At 36.3% G+C, this 20,287-nt stretch overlaps 1 protein-coding gene across 1 annotated transcript; it reads left to right on the top strand.

The window, feature by feature from the left end:
- Positions 1 to 134: 134 nt before the first annotated feature.
- On the top strand, positions 135 to 18,481 carry LOC117417903 (COP9 signalosome complex subunit 3). Its single transcript, XM_034030291.3, has 12 exons — positions 135 to 340; positions 1,615 to 1,744; positions 4,130 to 4,242; positions 4,391 to 4,440; positions 4,810 to 4,902; positions 7,328 to 7,507; positions 7,884 to 8,024; positions 8,438 to 8,611; positions 10,220 to 10,306; positions 16,799 to 16,912; positions 17,074 to 17,154; positions 17,733 to 18,481. The coding sequence occupies exons 1-12, from the start codon at positions 286 to 288 to the stop codon at positions 17,784 to 17,786; spliced, it is 1,272 nt and encodes a 423-aa protein (XP_033886182.3). The 5' UTR covers positions 135 to 285; the 3' UTR covers positions 17,787 to 18,481.
- The last annotated feature ends 1,806 nt before the right edge of the window (positions 18,482 to 20,287 follow it).

Here is a 20,287-nt window from a genome sequence, read left to right on the forward strand (position 1 = left end):
AAATGAAAGCTTTTGTATTGCTGCAAGTTTTCAAAATGGCATTTTGTGCATTAATTCATGAGTCTTCTGCATATTACGGTGCAAAAGAAAATGAAACGTCAACATTAAGCACGGCTGCAGCTTTAACTGAGACGCTGTCATTAGATCTCGTGAGATCTCGCTAAGAAGTCTCACGATACTTCCCCCACAGTGGCGGCTCTGTGGTCCCTCATTCACTGCGAGCTGTTACTGTCGTTTGAATGAAAATAAACTGAACATTTACAACCCAGAAAATACAATAGAAGGATGGCTTCCGCCTTGGAGCAGTTTGTGAACAATGTTCGGCAGCTCTCCGCTCAAGGTATGGTAGGCTACGTTTTAAAAAGTTGCTTTGAAATAAAAATACATTTCTTTTTTTTTTTTTAAATGAAGCCTGCATTTCAGCTTTATCATGTTAACACGTTTGATGGGTTCATTTTGTAACCGTTTTCATTACGTCGCATTCTCCAATGTGTCGCCTTAAGCATACACACAATATATGTTGAGTTAAATAATAAACATTTTAAAGCAGTAAAATACTGTTTAGACTGGGAATATTTTGATTATTCGCGTATGCGGGCAGGAAGTTCCACCCTAGCACGTTCTGGATTGGTTTAACTAGATCCAGGGGGTGTTTGATTGGCTAGAAAACACGTCGATTTGATTGAGGACTGAAGTTTCGGTTTTCAATGCCGTTCCAAGGCCTGATACACCATTGGTACCACCAGTTCACACTGCAAATTGAATTTGGGTTCATTTTCAAGTGGTGGGTGTAGCAGTGTTTTGCTGATAATCCACATAGCTAATCCGACTTGCATTATAGCCAGTATGATAATACGTAGTCCTTATTGTCCTGCTTTGAACTGTCATAGATATGGCTTGTCATAAGCAGTTGATTATCGTAACATAACAGGAATACCATTTAGTTTCACAATAACCCATAACCCGAATTCGGAGCATCTCTGATAGATATCATATTTTATGAAATATGTAGGAAGGACAAGGTAGTATTATCGTAGTGCCCTTGTGGTTTTACAAGTATATATTATAGAAGTAGAACGTTTTCTTAAAACAGTCGTGCTCAATTTTATAATAGCGCTGTTTATACTGCCTTTGATTGCCACTCTGCCTGCTGCAGCACTTCTAAAGGGCACATTCCTTCTACTGTCCAATCACAAGACAACTTTTCCAGAAGAATTTAATAACTGCTCAGTATCTATCTGGAAATATTCAAATCGATTACCAAGAAAAAGACTAATGATACTAATTAACACTTGCATGATTTCCGGTTTTTGCAACTAAATGTATATGCAACTAAAAGTATACCGTTTTAAAAATGCTGTTTTGTACACTTAATTTTATAGAGAAGTTCCTAGGCAACATTGTTATAATGGAGAAATACATTTTGTAGAAGGATACATAAAATAAACAAAAAACAATTAGAACTACAGTCAAAATAAATAAATGATAATGAATTGTGCTGTAACGTTGAAGTATAAAAGCAATAAGACCCTCCATATCAAGCATTACCAAATGGTCCATAAAGCCGTCAGTGTTCGGGTTTTATGGCTTACATATTTACTGTGTTTTTTTTAGGTCAGATGACACAACTCTGTGAGCTGATTAACAAAAGTGGGGAGCTGCTTGCAAAGAACCTGTCCCATCTAGACACTGTGCTAGGGGCTTTGGACATACAGGAGCACTCACTCGGGGTTCTTGCAGTCCTGTAAGTGAATTCTATGTGCTGTATACCATGCCTGCAAACAACCCCCTGTTGTTGATGTTTAAAAAACATACCTTAATACCATGAAACCAGAGGGTTTTTTTCTGGCAAATTGTTACCAAGCTGCTCGGCTTTGTTTTGATATTGTGGTTTTACTTCACATCAGGAATATTGCAGAATATGTTCCTTCCAAAAAATTCCAGAAAAACAGGGTTTTCACTCTAAACCGGCAAGTTTAGGATATATAGTACATAACTATACATATGCACCAAAAAAATAAACTTATTCTTTTTGTTGTGATATCTTAAAAATATGTAACCAGGTGCTTGTCAGAGATATTGGGGGTTCATGTATAGAGTATGTATGTTTTTAAGAAAAAAGGCATGGTGGGATATCAGCTGAGCCCTTGTCATCTGATATACAAATGCTTAAGTGCAGAGAGGTGCTGTAGTAACACCAGCAGAATACTAAACCCCAGTTTCATTTAACAGTTGTGATGGTGAACAAATGTGTGTCAGTACTGTTGTGTTAAAAATGTGCTTAAATGAACAGTTGCATTCAAGAAATTTAGAACAAGAACAGCGAAAAATAAAAAATACACTTATGGTTGATTTCACCAACGTGGATCAGCCACTAACCTGGATTAAATCAACGTTTATATTTTAATCGTGTTGCACAAAACTTTAAACCAGGTTGTGTATGTAATCCTTGTTTAAAATGAATCCAAGGTTAAACATGTCTTAATCCAAGATTAAAATATAATCACATTGCACCGCTCATTTTAATCCAGATTTAAATGTGAAAGGTGGATTCGATTTAAACCCTCCTTGGATGGTGGTTTAAACTTGGACATACCTTAACAAAATGCACCTTTTCTGTAAAACAATTGCACAATCCGTTTCAATTTGGAGAACATGAAATGCTAGTCAGGGCAAATCTCACTCGGCTGAATATTTAGTAAAACCCATTAGTCACAAACAAGCTATAAGCATGCTTAATAATAATAATAATAATAATAATAATAATAATAATAATAATAACCTGGTTTCACATTATAACTGTAGCCTATATTGTATATTTGAATAAAAGCGAAAAGAAAGACAAGTTAAGTATTGTGTTTATATATATATATATAATATATATAAATACATGGATGAAGGCTATATTTGCATCCTGAGCCGTTCTTTAAAAAAAAAAAAAAAAAAAAAAAAAAAAACCACCACAATACCACAGTAGATATATTAGAATTTGCCACCTTAGATAGCCTATAAACACTTTCACACTAAAATAAATATTTTAAGGTTTACGCAAATTAAAACAAAGCTATTCTTGCAGTTAATTGATATTCTGAATGAATGCAGGACGACCCGGTCGGCATAACTAGAGGTCGGGTTAAGAGTTGTAGGAAAGCCACAGGCTCTGTGTGGGGCCTATTTTGTTGCTTTTTCATAATTAATTTAAAACCTCATCTGAGCAGAAAAATAGTATAGTGAGTAAAATTAATATAATGTAATGTTTTCTTATGTTTGAACTCTTTGTGTATATAAGTGTATATAAATACAGTGTATATAAATTAGTGACTGCTAATTAGAAATCTAGGATTACCGGCTTAATCCAATATTTACTAATCCTGGTTTTAATTTTTGTGGTGTAATGTAACTGTAATTAAAACATAACCCCAGATCAACTAACCCTAGTTTAGCACTAAACTGAATTTTTTAAAATCCATGTTGGTGCAATCGACCCTTAAGGTTTGTGTGTCGCACACGTGCTATTAACAAAATGCCCTGAAAACATAAAGTAAATCATTTTAACGAAGGTCTGTAGTGCAGCAAAAAGCTCAATAATTAAACAAAAAGGGAAGTGAAAAGGTTACTGTAACAAGCTGAACTCCAATAAACTAACGTTCTCTTTAACCAGTCAAATCGCAGAGTGCTTAAATAAAGTCCCACAAACAGATCTGTTTTGTCTATTGCATCTTCAGGAGTTTAAGGATGGTTTAATCGTGCAGCAGATTCCCCAGTTAGATGATATGCTGACAATATCTCTTCAGCCAAAGGAACAAGCACAGTAATTTAAGACATTACCATAAAGAAAAACAGTAATGTAGTGTGATTTGGTACTAAAACAGGGTCAGCTGTTGCAAGGAAAACTACATTTATTTCTCAAACTGACCAGAAAGGTGAAACCAGAATGCATAGAAATACTTGCGACTGTACTTAGGAAGTGCACTGCTGACCCTGAGCAAGTGATGAAGAGTGTTTTATATTGGTGTGCATTAATGTGAAATGTAGCGGACCATGGGTGATTCCTGATCTTTCTATGGCAGGACTAAATATGTGAAAGTATTCATTGCAGGTTTGTAAATATCTGTCTTACTACTTGCAGGTTTGTAAAGTTTTCCATGCCAAACATCCCCGACTTTGAAACATTATTCTCCCAGGTTCAGCTCTTCATAAGCACTTGTAATGGAGAACACGTCAGATATGCAACAGACACGTGTAAGTCTTCAGCTCTGCACAATATGAAATTCAGTAAAAAGTTGGTCAGTTTAAAAAAAAGAAAAAAAAAGAAAAAAGCTATTTGAGGCAATGTTGTTGATGCAGTTTTTCCTCCTCTTATTTTATTTTTGTTTGTTTGTTTTTGTAGTTGCTGGCCTTTGCCATCAGTTGACAAATTCTCTTGTAGAACGGAAACAGGTAAAGTAGGCTTATTTGTTTTTCTGTACCGATTTAGATATTAATAGTTAATCTGGCACCACGTCTAGTATTGCAGTGAGTTAGTCCACTACCTTTCAGGTTATAATCATTAAAACTTGCAGAATATGCAACATAAGGGCACATTTGTTTGTATATTACTGTATGTGTAACCAAGCTGGTTGTGAGGAAACTTTGATAAAACCTCAGTGTTAATTGGTCTAAACAGGAGCAGGTATAAAAAATAAATGTGATGGTTTAAGATGTTACAGATATTTAAATTGTGTTCCGCTGTTCAAAAGTATAAAATCCAATCTAATTACATAATACTATTTATAACAGTTATTTATATTTCTGCATGTCTTTGAACAGCCACTAAGGGGTGTCGGCATTTTGCAGCAAGCCATTGATAAAATGCAGATGAATACAAACCAGCTTACCTCAATTCATGCAGACCTCTGTCAAGTGAGTAAACTATTTTGATGGATTTGGATAGCATTTCATACAAAAGAATGATCTGAATACATTTGCCTTCAAAGCGTTTTTTTTGTCTTCTTATGGGGTGTGAGAGAGAGGTGGTGGTTCTTCAATCTGTTCACATTTTGTTTTTAATGTACTAAATGAACAATCCTTCTCAAACATTTATTTCTTGAGCTCTTGTTCTACCTGTATAAAAGCTAGGGGTGTAACGAGACACTGCTGTCACGACATCATACGTATCGCGATATGCAGGTTGCAGGGATATGATTTTCCATAAACCGAAACATAAAATTCCAAACTGAACGATACCAACAAAAGATAAAACTGCACCAAAACCGAAACCATATATTTTTGTGCAATGAAAGCGCGTCGGCAGAGTCAGCACTAAGCCGCTGGCATTTCTGGAAGCTAATCACACACACTGCTGCATGTAGACAGTTCATATTAACATACCTTCATCATTTTAATATGGTAAGATAAATCAAAAGGTATGACGAGATTTACCTGATTGCCCTCAGTAGGGATAACCATGTCGTAAACTGAGTGAGGCCGCAAAACAAGCAAAAGGGATACTGCAGACCAATGTGGAAGGTGCTTTAAATTAGTCATGTATTGTAGTAACGGGCAATAATAAACCAGCACACTAAACGAGAACTTTGTATCTTTTTTGCAGTTTTTTGATGATATAAATGTGAGTGCTATTTTAAATGGACAGTGTTTCTTCAAGTGTTTTCTGGTTTCTTTATTTTGTAAAAAAAAAAAAAAAAAAAAAAAAAAATGTGTCACAATACATGTGGTGGTCCTGATGGGGTACTTGTATGATGCTTAATAGGATCAAATGATCATTTAAAGGTGGGGAGCAATGATTTTTTCATTTATTTTCACAATTCACTTATATAGTACTGTTGGTAGGTCAGTAAAAGTATCTGTGTAGTTTTAATGTATAGCTTTTAACACTAAGTGTATAAAAAAACAACTCTGAAGTTGACAGCTCTATGAAAAGTCCAGCTCACTTGAAGCTGCGGCTAATTTATGCATGATGTCACAGCAGGACAAGCTCGCAATCCTGCCAAAACTATAGCATACTATAGCATAAATATATAAATACATTTATATATAAATAGTTTCTAGTTCTTGGAACATATTTGCCTATAAGCAGGCTAGGCTGTATTGTGTAGGATAAAATAGCAATGGTATTGAGCTAATTTAACAAATTAATAGCATATTCAATATATTGACTGCATAAACATACATGCAAATTAAACTTAGGTGTACTAACCATTCAGAAGCATTCATTTCTTTGCGTGGGGCACCTCCACATCCATCTGGCCGGGTGATCTCTGGGCCTGGCTAGTGGCTCAAACATGTATGTTCTTATCGAACCTGTGTATATATTCTCCTGATCTCCTGTATCTGATGTTGGGGACTGTGGGGGTAAATCGTCGTCCACATCAAAACTTCCACACGAAACATCCGAACCGGTAACATCGCTTTCAGTTCTGTCCTCCATCTACTGCATTTGTTTACAACAGTGTGACGTCCTGGTGTGACGTCACGCACGCACGCTCTTCCAGGTAGATGTCTCGAAGGATTTTGAAAACGGTCTAACCACAAATTTGCCTTTTTTTTCCAGTTTATAAGTAACAAATGTGAATGAAACTTTCAGGACTTTCATGTGTAGAAAGTTTAGCTGCACTCAACAATGACTTGTTTTATGTCATTGCACCCCACTTTTAATGATGGACTGTTTTGTTAAAAGACAAATTAAATGAGTTAGGAAGTATGTATTCATACCAACTATAAAACACACCTATTCTTCGTTCAAAAACCACTTGGTGAACTACAATGAGCTATATTGAGCTTTTGGTTTTGTATCACGATACAAGCGATAGATACCTTTGTTACAATACAATATATCATGTAAAGAAAGTGTCACGATTCATCGATACACAATAAGATTACACCCCTAGCAAAAGCAGAAAAGTTACATAAAAGCAGATCTTTTAGGTACAGGTTGGTAAGATATAGGAATAAGAAGGGGTAAAACTATACTAATGTCACGATATGATATGTATCAAGATATTCATGTTGAGATACAATGTGTGTCACGATACATGTGGTGCTCCTGATGGGATACTTGTATGACACATAATAAGATAAAATGGTAATTTAATGATGGACCATTTTGTTAAAGGACAACAATTAAATGTTAGGGACAGTATGTAGTCATACGAGCTATAGAACACGCTTATTCTTTTGTTTGAAAAGCACTTGGTGAACTAAAGTGTTGTTTAGGTGCTTTTGGTTTTGTATCATGATAAATAAATGTTACACAAGCGCATGCGTATAAATAGGATGTTTTATCTTGTTTGTTAAATTGACTCCCTTCTTTTTACATTTTTATCCACAGTTGTGCTTGTTAGCAAAGTGCTTCAAACCTGTCCTTCAATACCTTGAGCTGGATATGATGGATATTTGTAAAGAAAATGGCGCTTTCGATGCAAAGCACTTTTTATGTTATTACTATTACGGTGGCATGATCTACACAGGACTAAAAAACTTTGAAAGGGCACTCTATTTCTACGAACAGGTAATTTTAGATTTAAAATATCATTGTCTGAAAAAATTTAACTGTCAAAGTAGTTGTAGTTCATGAATCATACCTTTCCTCCATTAGCTAAATATGTCTCAAATGTGCAGTGTTGAAACAAACTCATGTCCTAGTACACACACACACATATATATATATATATATATATTCTGTTTAAAACCTGGTACTGCCTTTTTCTTGGTCATTTCACCTCAACAGATTTTTTTTAAACGGTTTAATACCTAATATCATGTGTTTCTTTCAAAAGTGGCCACTTGAGACTTGTGTAACAAATGGAAGTACAAAACCTGTATTTTGTTAGCTTCAGTCACTTCAAGAAAAATAATTCCATGTCTTTTTTTTAATATATATTCAGGCTATAACCACTCCAGCTATGGCTGTCAGTCACATTATGTTGGAGGCGTATAAAAAGTATATTTTGGTCTCCCTGATTCTCCATGGCAAAGTTCAGCAGCTTCCCAAGTACACATCACAGATAGTGGGAAGGTTCATTAAGGTAAGGCAGCACTTGTTTAGCTAAATATGCTATGCTTACTATAAAATGAATAGGAGAGAATGGGTTTAACATTCTCACTACTGCCTAAATGAAATATAGTTATTCAATTCCATAAGAAGTGGGGAACAAAATGTCTAAATATTATTTTCAGGTGACACAGTATAGTGACCATGTGTTTTCCCAGTAGTTTATTTGTGTTCATTGATGTAACTAATTAAGCTGACTTGGCACTAGTGACAACATTGGTGTGCTATGTTTTTATTGCATAATCTTAACCTGGTATTTAAACAGTGGCAGAGTTTGTGTTGGCTAACTGTAATATCCTTTTCATATCCTGTAGTCTACTGTGGATTACATTGTGCTTTGTGATTTTTAAATGTACATTACAATTGTAATTTACTCCTGTCTTGCAGCCTCTTAGCAATGCCTACCATGAACTTGCACAAGTGTATTCAACAAATAACCCAGCAGAGCTTCGAAACCTGGTAAATAAACACAATGAAACATTTACAAGAGATAACAACATGGGACTCATCAAACAGTGCTTGTCATCTCTCTACAAAAAGAACATTCAGAGGCTAACGAAGGTAAGAGAAAGTCTTGCTGTTTTAGTCATTCCTGTTGTACTGGATGTAAACTTGTGTACTATTTTTACATATTCCATTTTAAACAAGGAAAGGCTTATTTTAGCGACTGGATCTTTGAAAACCTTTCTCTAGAGAGGAGGCTGTGTGGTCCAGTGGTTAAATAAAGGGGCTTGTAACCAGGAGGTCCCCGGTTCAAATCCCACCTCTGCCACTGACTCAGTGTGACCCTGAGCAAGTCACTTAACCTCCTTGTGCTCCGTCTTTCGGGTGAGACGTAATTGTAAGTGACTCTGCAGCTGATGCATAGTTCACACACCCTAGTCTCTGTAAGTCGCCTTGGATAAAGGCGTCTGCTAAATGAACAAATAATAATAAAATAATAGAGACCTAATTGTAGATCCTTGCTACCCGACTTGCTAGCCCAACGGGACTGGGTCGGGTTGGGTCGGGTGTAGTTTGTATATTATGGTTCGGGCTCAGGCTGGTCGGGATTACGGCGTTTTTATTTAAGTGAGTATTTTTTTTTTTTTTCGTCTGTGTGCAAGAGCATCCTAAAACTCACTTCCTGCTTCACGATTTTAGATAAACCACTTGCCATGCAGCATCGGTTCTTTGAGAAATCACCTCTTAATATCATTGGGTCGGATATGCAAATATTTCAAAGGGGTCAGGTTCGGATTTTGTTTGGTCGGGTTCGGATCAGGTTTTAAATTTAGGCCCGAGCAGACCTCTACCTAATTGGCTCTTTTTAATTGTAGTTCCTCCGCTTGTACAGGTGGGCTAGCATATATTTGACTCCATGTACAGTACCATAACTCCCAGAGAGGCTGCAAGAAGTAGCAAAGAATACAGTCTTCATTCAGTCATGGTAAAATCTGGAAAAATGTCTTCAAATGTGTAATGTAATTTAATGCCAGTACTAGGGGTGTACATTCTTGATGATGTATTGTATTGTATTGTATCATAATAGTGGTATTAATCATTTGTATTGGGATAGCATAACGTAGCTCAATGTATTTCACCAAAAGCTTAAGTGTGTTTTATAGTTGAAAAGAATACATACCCAGTGGCGTAGCTAGAGGGGTGGTTTTAGGGGTTTGAATTATTCAATTACGTGGGACAATAAAAATATCAGCCATGTGGAAAAATCTCGATGTCCACCGCCCCCAGCACCCCCCCACCACCCCAAAACGTAATCCAGGCGATTCACCACCATCCCCCCCCCCCCCCGCCCCCCAGAACGAAATCCTTGCTACGCCAATGTTAACCATCATCAAAAAAAATCCATCCATCCCCGAAACAAAATCCTGGCTACGCCACTGCCCACTATCTTATTTCATTTGTCATTAACAAAATAGACCATCATTAAATCATTTGATCTTATCCATCATACAAGTAGCCCATCACATGTATCCCTGCATACCGCAGTAATTCTCGTGAGAGAAGTGTACTGTTCCACCCCTAGCCAATATGAATGTGTGATTACAGATTCTTACCTTTTTAGGCCTTTTTAGTGTTAGTAGTTGGTATTAACTGTGGAACACATACCTGTAACTACTGCTGTAAAAAAAACTTGATTTATTAGTAGCTTTTTTTTCTTCTTTTCAGACCTTTTTGACATTGTCCTTACAAGACATGGCCAGTAGAGTTCAGTTATCTGGGTCTCAGGAGGCTGAGAAGTACGTGCTTCACATGGTAAGAATGCATACTGAATGAAACTGTTCCTTAGATTTGAGCTGTGTAAGTGTATTTGTCTTCTGTCATGGTACAGTATAACTTTATTATCATCAATGTACAGGGTTAGAAACTTAACAATATTGTGGTACTAGTCCTTTTTTGAAACTTGCTAGTCCTGATGTAAATGTACTAGTCCTTATGTGAAGTGCCTAAGTTGGAATCAACAGCAACATTTTGGGTCCCTAAAAATAGGCTTAAGCTTTATTTTCCTAAAAAAAATAAACACTGTTATAAATTTAGATTTTAAAAAAATGTATTTAATACAAAGGCACCTTGGTAAACGTTCCTACAGATTGATCAATCACCTGTTGAGTGACTACTGTGCTGTGTTTATTGCTTGTTACATGTGTTGCTAAGTTAACTTCTGCGATTAACTAAAAAACCTAATAACGCGTACATTTTTTTAACATGCATTAATCGCAGTCCCCTGTTTTGATCCTCTTAACTTTTCGTACTTCATTTTCTTGTTGAGTGGACGCAAGATCAGAAGTAAAAAAAATACTGGTGAAAAGCACCAAACTTCCCTATGGCTCTTTTGATAAAAAGACGTTACTTATACTGGCAGTTTATGTGTTAGTTTTTTTTATCATAATTATTTTGTTTACCTATATAGTGCTTAAGTGCATATCTTTAATTTATTTTATTTTTTTTCCAAAGCATGATATTTCATTTAAAGATCTCGTTTAAATGCACCGTTTGTATTGTGGAGGACTATGTTTTCAAGAAGAAATCTCAGTTATTTGTGTTAATAAACAGTGTTTCTATAACCTGTTGAGTGGATATATGCACACTTTATTACAGTAGGCTACTTTTAAAACCTAGTGTATTGTACTGTACTGGTACTAGATCAAAACACACAGCAGCAATCTTCGTGGAGTTCGTCAATTCATGGACACTGTCGCTGCTTTGGAAACCAGTGACAAGCGATCAGAAAGCAGACTTAACCCTACCCTAGCCTAGCAGGCTGAGTGAGAAAGCGGTTACAAATTAAAAACTCAAAGCAAGATCAGTGACTTTAAACCAGCTCCCTCTGTCTCTGAACAACGGATGTAATGTACCGGTAGGTGTGTAATGTAACACTTTTGGCTGTCTGCACAGGGATATATTGTCATGCATACTAATTTTTGTTTTCCACTTATTCTGGCACACTATGATCCCTATCTGCACGAATTAACGGATGTCTGCTGTGTTTACATGAGATACAAGCACAATCCAGTTTAAGACCATTTACAAAGGAGAGTAGGGGTGTGTTGATTCTTCGATTTGTCCTGCTTTCCCAGTACCTGTGTACAAAGCTACTCGGGGAGAGGGCATTTAATGATTACATTTTTAAATGAAACTTTAAATCTTACATGTCACTTATTTTTCTAAGAGTACTTGCGTTATACTACTTTTCCACAAGTTTCTCCCTGCCTTATGTATTGTTATATTAGGACAAGAAGAGTTATTGTAATTAGGGCTTCAACTTTTCAGTTTTTATTTTACAAATCTCTACCTCCCTTTAAATGTTAATTAGTAGTTAAGCTGTCTCTGAATCCTAATAAAGAGAAAACGACTACTACAAAGCTTCAAATAATTGCCGGGTCTTAAATAATCGCCTGTCTCTAATATGCGGCGGGTCTGCTGGCAAATATTGTAGATAAACGCCGGGTCTCTGTCATTGCCATTGAAGCTGAGGAAGATGAGGAGGAGCTTGAGTGTAATGAAGTGACAGCGATGAAAGTGACTCTCCAGGGTTAATAAATAATAATAGAAAATGTAATTTAAAGTGGGCCTACATGTAATGCATATTTGTTTAATGTTTGTTTAATTGTTTAAAAGTTTTGATAATTGAGCGTGCTGAAAGTAGGCCAGATACAAACCTCTTGGTGTATTTTAACGTTTTGTTATTAACAATGTACAAGTTTGAGATTAAACAATAAATAATTTGATACTTATTGCTTTTATTGTTCATTTTTAAAAACATTTTATTAGTTTGTTTTATACTTTATTATTAACAGTTGTAGATCTAATTCCGTTTTTAAATACAAATTCGTACCTCTGCTTGTTCATGTTCCAGTGTTTTTGCATACCGTATCCTTGTTAACCAGTGCATATAAAAAGGCCGTATACTTTCACGTTATACTTGAGGGTGTACAATACAATGTAATTGTGTTAATCTGTTACTTAGTTCCCACTGACACACAGCCTTTTAAAGTTGCTGGAATGTTTTAAATTGAGTTATAATCTTGCTACAAGGTTGTGTGTTAGCGGCTTCTCAATGACTGCATGAAGCATGTGAAGCTAGTGATCCAACATAAACGCCGGTCTCAAATAATCGCCGGGTCTGCTGGCAAATATTGTAAATAAACACCAGAGGCATTTAATTGAAGTTTTACTGTAATTAATACTGGGTTTAAGATGTATTTTTGTACAAGTGAAAATAACAAAAGCACAATGATAAACTAGGCAACTGCAAGAATGAAATCAATTAAGTTAATTGCTCACTGCTGATCTTAATTGCGTTATCTATTTTAAATAAAATTTATGCAAAACCGAGTCAGTCTCAGTCAAGATACAAAGTTAAAAGCAAGTTCATTTTGTAATTAACCACTTTTTCTGAGTTAAATTAGGAAACATAATCAACTCAAAATAAGTTTAACACTAGCACCGCCATAGACGCTTTTTGAACAGCTTTTGCAATTCAGATTTAAATATCTCTGTGTGTGTGAATATTGCGTGCATATCCGTTCTTAAGTGTTACTAAATATTTGAATTAAATACACATACAGCGGTTCAGCTGCAGAATCGTAAAAATGAATTCGTTATAAGCACTTGCTTCTTCAACCGCCAGACCCGCAGTTTATGTGGCATATTTTAATGAATACAATATAGCCGACAATTTAGTCTGGGCTTTTTAATAAACTCAAAGTGATTGTGAAAGAACATATTATATACTCCTGCCGGGTGCTGAAACACTAATGAAAGTCATTCTACACATCATATTATTATTATTATTATTATTATTATTATTATTATTATTATTATTTATTATTAGCAGTTGTCACAAAATATACACATTGAATCACAATACAGTGTGATAAAGCTACGCTACTTAGAGGTGTAAAGACTGCTGCTTTTACAACGCCACAAAGTACCGTGTGGATATACTGGATCAAATGGCACGGCTATATTCTGTCAAAGGTGGTACTCGCAGATGGCCTGTGGCTGTTTTTTATAATGTTTTGGACCTGGCAGCCATCAACGCTTTGGTTTTGTACAAGGAGTGCACCAGCAACACAATCACTCGGAGGTACTTCATTTGCAGCTAGCCCTGGAGCTACGGCAGAAACATTTTGATAAGAGACATGAAAGCCGGCTGGCAAATGCCCCTCAACCTTCAGCCAGCGCTGCGCCCACTGGCACACGGAATAAAAGACAATGGCAGGCTGCTAAATGCAATAAAAACAGAACTTTTGATGTCTGTGCCCGTTGTGAAAAGGCAGTCTGTGGCAAATGCACTGGTACATTTGAAAAGCGTGTCTTCTGCATAGATTGTACTTAGAAAGCTGTGATAGAACTCTGAACAGGCAGACAGAGCCTTTGAACTCTGTTTCATTCAAAGTGCTTTCACATTGCATAAGTTATGTTATATTTTTGTTTTATGCTATTTTTATAACTACTTATTTATGTTTTATAATTAGGGCCCTGCGTTTTACGCGACCTGCTTTCTTAGGTCGCACTTCATTCCTCCCACCGCAAAGTGGTCATGTAGTCTGCTTAATTAAACCACTTATTGCTTAATAATCTCCCGAGTCCTTTAATCATCTCAATTAGTCATTCTATTGACACGCATTGGTGCATTGATTAGGCGGCAGCAGCAGCTACGGACATTTATTTAGTCATGCATCCCATTATTACTAATACGTCTTATTCAATATTATTTCTTAGAATGTGTAAATGAATAATTTAAATGTTTCAGTTTACTAGTAGGAACACATAATTTGTCAACAAAATATTAAAAAAAAAAAACAAAAAAAAAAAACGCTAATTCCCGGAACAAATACTGAAATCATAACATCAATGCTGTAACATATACATTACAAATATAATAATAATGCAAGGTTGTTCGCAAGCAGCACATTAAGTGTCACTTAGTTTCATGAAAGAAAATGTCCCATGCATTAAAGGTTGCTATTAAACTTAAGCATCGTCAGTTGGTTAACACTGCCTTCTTTCATAGACTTAAGTTGTTCTGTAAAAACTTGGCCATAAGAAGAAATACTTCTTTAAGAATCTACAGAATTGGTAACAACTGACAAATATATTTTAGCCTTTCGTGTTAAATTGGGAAATAATTCTTCAGCTTTAATCCAAAATTCATTCAAAGTCATTCTACTGCTGTTTTCTTTTGCATATAGTAAGCATTTGTCCATTTCTGATTTACAGTCGGCATCAAATCCTGGAATAGAATATAATGGGAGGACTTCCAGATACAAACTACACACTTGTTGTGGGTCGAATATCCTTACTGCCATCAGAAAGTTATGAGCTGGTTGAAAAAAATGTGGTTTCTTTTTGCATTGATCCGGGTTGTAGTAATTAGTCAGTTTTTCAGAAATGTCATGGAAGGTTTTTACACATAGTTTGTTTATTGTGGCGTCTGTGCTGTGTACCTCTTGTTCCATTGCTCGGTATGGATTTATTAATTCTGCAACTTTATTATATGTTTGATGGACTCTCGCTGCACGGCTTTCAAACCACTGAATCAGATCCACCAGTTTGTTGGCATGCGTCGCAATTAGGAAGTGTTGAGATTTTAAACTTTGCACATCTTTAAGCAATTTCTGGAGGTCCTTTAACACTACAGTGATTGGTGAAATGTGCATTTCCTTGTCCACGAAGCCTGCGTAAATAGGGGTGTATTTGGAATGATATTCAGCAGCAGAATACCAAGTGCCCCATCGTGTTATGCATGGCTCAGGTGGCAAAGTACAGCCTTCTTGTTGGATTGCTTCTGTCAGGTAGTCTTTAAAACATAGTTTTCTGTTTGGGCAATGTTTAAAACAATTTTAACGGTTGCAACCAGCTTGTCTGCTTTTGGAAAATGATTTGCCCAGATATTGCTGACAAGGGCTATTATGTGGGCATTACAAGTCAAATGTACTGAATTTGGCAATAAACCTCAAAGAATGTAATTGTATGTCTTGATCATGTAATTGGCATTATCGGAGACAAGTCCAGTCACATTATTAAAATTAACTTGCGTTTTAAACATTTCACAACACCCTGTGCCACCGATAAGTAATTCACAGAGTACAGATTAACTGTATCGGCTAATATTACTTTCAGTTCGAAGGTATTCAAAAGTCCTTGGAGAACAAACAAAATGTGCAAAACATACTGATCTTTTGCATTTGTAGACTTGTCAGTAACTACAGATACCCTGTCAGACATCTTTACCAGTTGTACAATTTTCATCTTGTGCAACTCATTAATTTGGGGTAGATATTCCCTTCTCAGTTGACCTGCTGTAGGAATTGCTCCCGCATTTATTACATGTTTGTTCACAGATGCACGTAGTTTGGGAGTATCAATTTTTTCCAGGGGAATATTAGCACAAACACATGCCTCTGTCAAATCGAAAATAACATCTCGTCGGCGTTCATAATTTTCGTTCTTCTTACGTGTTTTACTGGAGGACGTCGTCTCATAGCTGTCAATCTCAGCCTTTTGTTTTCGGTGTTTTTCTGATGATAAATGTCGGTTTATTGTTGGCTTTCGAGTGTGGTCCAAAGATAAACTGCAAGTGTACAGAACACCAGGTGGATATTGTTGCGTGCGTTCGCTCAATGAAATGCTTTTTGATTGCGATATGTCTTTGACTCCATATTTAGGTCTCTCGATTTTTCTTTTAACGCATCAGTTTATTCAATTACCATTTATACTCATCATAATTGGCACTTATTTTTCTAATTAGTCAAAGCGTAATGTGTTAATTTCTTAATTGTGAATTGGATTACTATAACGGGAGTGGCTGCAGGGACATCTAGGGGATAGCAGTTGAATTACAATTGAAAAAAACAGGTCGCGTAAAATGCAGGACACTGTTTATAATGTTATATGTGCATACAGCTTTCTACACATGTTTACACAAGTTTATTGCGTAAAGTTTATTTTATTACAGTTTTTCATGTGTGTGCTTTTTTTGAAAAAATAAGAGGTTTAATTTTCAATGTAAATACAGTGTTTCTGCTCTTTTATGTATGTTCATGAATAAAAGTATTACGTTGTATCCGATTTGTTTTTTATTTTCATATCGAAGCCATTTTAAAATGGAGCTGCACAGTTGTATGTAGTCAGAAATCTCAGCGGTTCTAGTGTTTTAAAAGGATGTCGTGATCAAAAATAAAACCTGAAAACTTCAAGTCCTAATTATAATTTATGATGACGATGATATTGTTTTTTCAGATTGAAGATGGTGAGATTTATGCTAGTATTAACCAGAAAGATGGGATGGTCAGTTTTCTCGATAACCCCGAGAAATACAATAATCCTGCCATGCTCCACAACATTGACCAAGAGGTAAGGTAATGCAGCGGCAGTTTCACAGCCAGTAACTCCTGATTCACAAAACTTCATTAAGTTTTCCTTCATTTGTTTCCTGTTAAGTGATGTAATCTTCAATACGTTTTTGTCAGCTGTTAGCTGCTCTAAATGCTGAATTGTGCTATTGCTTCTTTCAGATGCTGAAGTGTATAGAATTGGATGAGAAACTAAAATCCATGGATCAGGAGATCACAGTAAACCCACAGTTTGTACAGAAAGTAAGATTATACTCGTTGGCTTGCTATAAACTGCATACTGATGCATAAGTACATGCAACACAGGTGCTACCAGGGATAACCAGCTTCATTTGTAAAGAAACGGCAGCGATTGTATCAATCTCTACAAGAACAGAACAGAGAAATTACAAGTAATGGAAGCCTTTTATCTAAAAAAAAAAAAAGAATGTAAGGGGTCAGCAATTTTAGTTTGAAGTGCTACAGAACCCCCTGCAGTGTTTACAAGAAACATTGTGTTTGCTGTGTCCCGTGTTGTCTGGATCTCAACATAATCCAGATTTGTTTTTGTATTTTTATTTACACATCTAACTTTTTAGCAACAACACAAGGGCCAGGGAACAGGTTTTTTAAGGAATAAAACAATTTTAATCCTATAAAGCTGCAAAAAATGTCTTGTGTTGCAGCTAATTGCTGGTTTGAAAAGTTCCTTGCTAGATTTATTCTAATAACAATACTTTTATTGCTTTCAGTACTGATCATGATAATTAAGGAGTTAGATGCATGCTTTTTCCATGTATTGCATTTTCAGTAAAAAATAATCCTTTCTGTTTGATTTGTAGAGTATGGGATCCCAGGATGACGATGTAGGAAGCAAAACATCAAGTTATTCATGAAGCCCTCTGCAATACGCAGCACTGGGAATGACCACAAAGCAGTTCCCTTGAGAGTACTGCTGAGAAGGGTGGAAACAGTGTGTTTGGACATCATTAAAGAAATCAGAACACAAAACAAACGCACACAAAAATATTGTATGAAAAAGTTTGTCCGTGTTTTATTTATCGATATTCAGATGCAAGCATTAGTTGCTGCATTAACAAAACAAGTGAAATAAATAAAAACTGGACTTTTTGTTCAAATAAATAAAGCTGTCTTTATTTTAACGAGTAATATTGCTATTTCTTTGCACTTGATATTCTTACTGTGTATGATCTGTCTATAACATAAACCAATTGAACTGTGTATTGAAGAAAGAAATCCAAAACGCATTTATCCATAGCTAAATACACAAATCCTTTGCTAGTTTCTGGAAGGACACTATGCTGCACCTCTTCCTCAGGTATACAGGAACCCATGTTTAGCTCTTGTATAAAATGAAAAGGTAGCATACCTTGGGGTGCATCATCTTGGTCTATTTACTGTATGATTTTGTTTTCCATCTGATTAAAAGGCAAAAATTAATTTGATTTTCCTTTTTTAACCTGGTTACTCCAATAATTGTATCCAAGGTTTAACACGTCAACATCATACATATTTGGGTTCAGATCACAGAATGCCAGGTTTCTTGCTGTCCAAAAAAAAAAAAAACACAGGTGGTAGAACATTCAGTTATAGGGCCCCACAACTCTGGAATGATCTGCCTAGCTCTGTAAGGGAAGCACCAAGTTGCACTGCTTTTAAAACAAGATTAAAAACGCGCTTTTATAATGAAGCTGAAGCATTTTTATGCTCAAATTGAGTTCCTTTTATTCTCTGCCTTGTTTTACTGTTTATGTGTTTCTTTGGTTTTTATTGCTTTTCTTGTCAATGTTTTATTCATGTGAAGCTGTTTGTGGCAATTTTTATTGTGAAAGGCGCTACATTAAAAATAAAGATTCTCATTTGTCACTCGCTTTGTACAATCAAGTTCCGCACTTTCACTTCATGCGGTTCAGAATGGTAAACCATTTACTGATGGTCCTCTTAAAAGGAGCTTTGATGGTAGCAGCTGAGAACGTGTTTAATGATTTTCCCAACAAAGACAAAGTCCTTCAACGAATAAAGGAACTGCCACTTTATAACAATTTAGCTACGGCCAAATGTTCAGGAAGTATTGTAAGGTCCCTCGGGTCATAGAATAATGCCTTTTTATACATGTACCCCTAAGCAGAGTTTTTCATGACGGTGTGTGATCAAGACCAGGAACTGATCGGAAGATAGACAATAGATGGTAAACTGCACATAAGTGGAGACAGGATTTCTACCCTGTACTGTATGAAGCCAGAGTCCGGGGGGCTAAGGATTTCATCATGAGTTTATGGGCTGAAGAGAGTAGATGGCTGGGAAGGTCATTTATGGGATTAGGCTCTGGAAGTCTAGAGCTGGTAGGCTGACTGTATCGGCATTTGGGGCCAGTTTCTTAAACGTTGGCTCTGAAAACGAGATAGGGTATCAGCTAGAATCTAGAATCTAGCTGCTAGATCATTACATGAAATTACTGAGAATGTATTTCCAAGTTATTCGCCTCATGAACTTCATCATTTCAATAGACTTTGAGCAGCATTTATTTATGTCAGATGGTGGCTTGTTATCACAGTGAAACGAAATTGATTTGGATTTCCATGATGGACCCCATAGTGCTATTGTTACACTAATGGGGTATATTTCATACAGGGCTGAAGAGCGTTATGGCATGGGCAAGTGCTCAAACTTGAGAAGGCCATGCTCCGAAGAACCAAAGGCCAGCGAACTGTGCTCTGAAACCAAAAGGAAGGGGAGGCGTCAGTAAAAAGCTGGATAGCATTAGGACCAGTAAGATGCTCTTCATAGAAGAAAGATATAGCATTCCAATTGTCTAGCAGGTGGGACCAGAAGTCAAGGTCAGATCGACAATTGGCTGTTATAGTGACATGATGAAGTAGATCTTTAACAGATGAGGCTAAATCGAGAAGGAATTAAATGAAGGATCGGCCTGTGGTAGGATGAGTAGTTGCCGTTTGGTACGTGATTTTAGTTTTAGAAACTGCCTGCTGTATTGATGTATCCTAGTTTTTTCTTGTGATAGCGAAATGCCGAGTTTTTAAAAAACGACTTCAGAGTTGTTAATTGTTGGTCCGTAGGTGAAGATGGGAAATCGGCCAATGGATGAACTAAAAAAAAGGGGTCATCTAGTTGTTTAATAGAATCCAACAAAGTGCTTCTGAAAGTGTGTTGAACAGGAAGGGGCTACTTCTACATCCGAAAGTATTAGATTTCCATACAAAGGACCAAGCATAAATGGACATTTCTTTCACCAGCAGTGTGTCAGCTATTTCTGGTTCCTGAAGAGCTTACTGTAAGTTAGGGCTGAAGGACAACTGGACCTGTGTTGAAGCTTTCAGTCAAGCCATGAAGAAGGATAGAAACACATGCTGGATTG

Source organism: Acipenser ruthenus, chromosome 13 (genome assembly GCF_902713425.1).
Source record: "Acipenser ruthenus chromosome 13, fAciRut3.2 maternal haplotype, whole genome shotgun sequence".
Taxonomy (NCBI): domain Eukaryota; kingdom Metazoa; phylum Chordata; class Actinopteri; order Acipenseriformes; family Acipenseridae; genus Acipenser; species Acipenser ruthenus.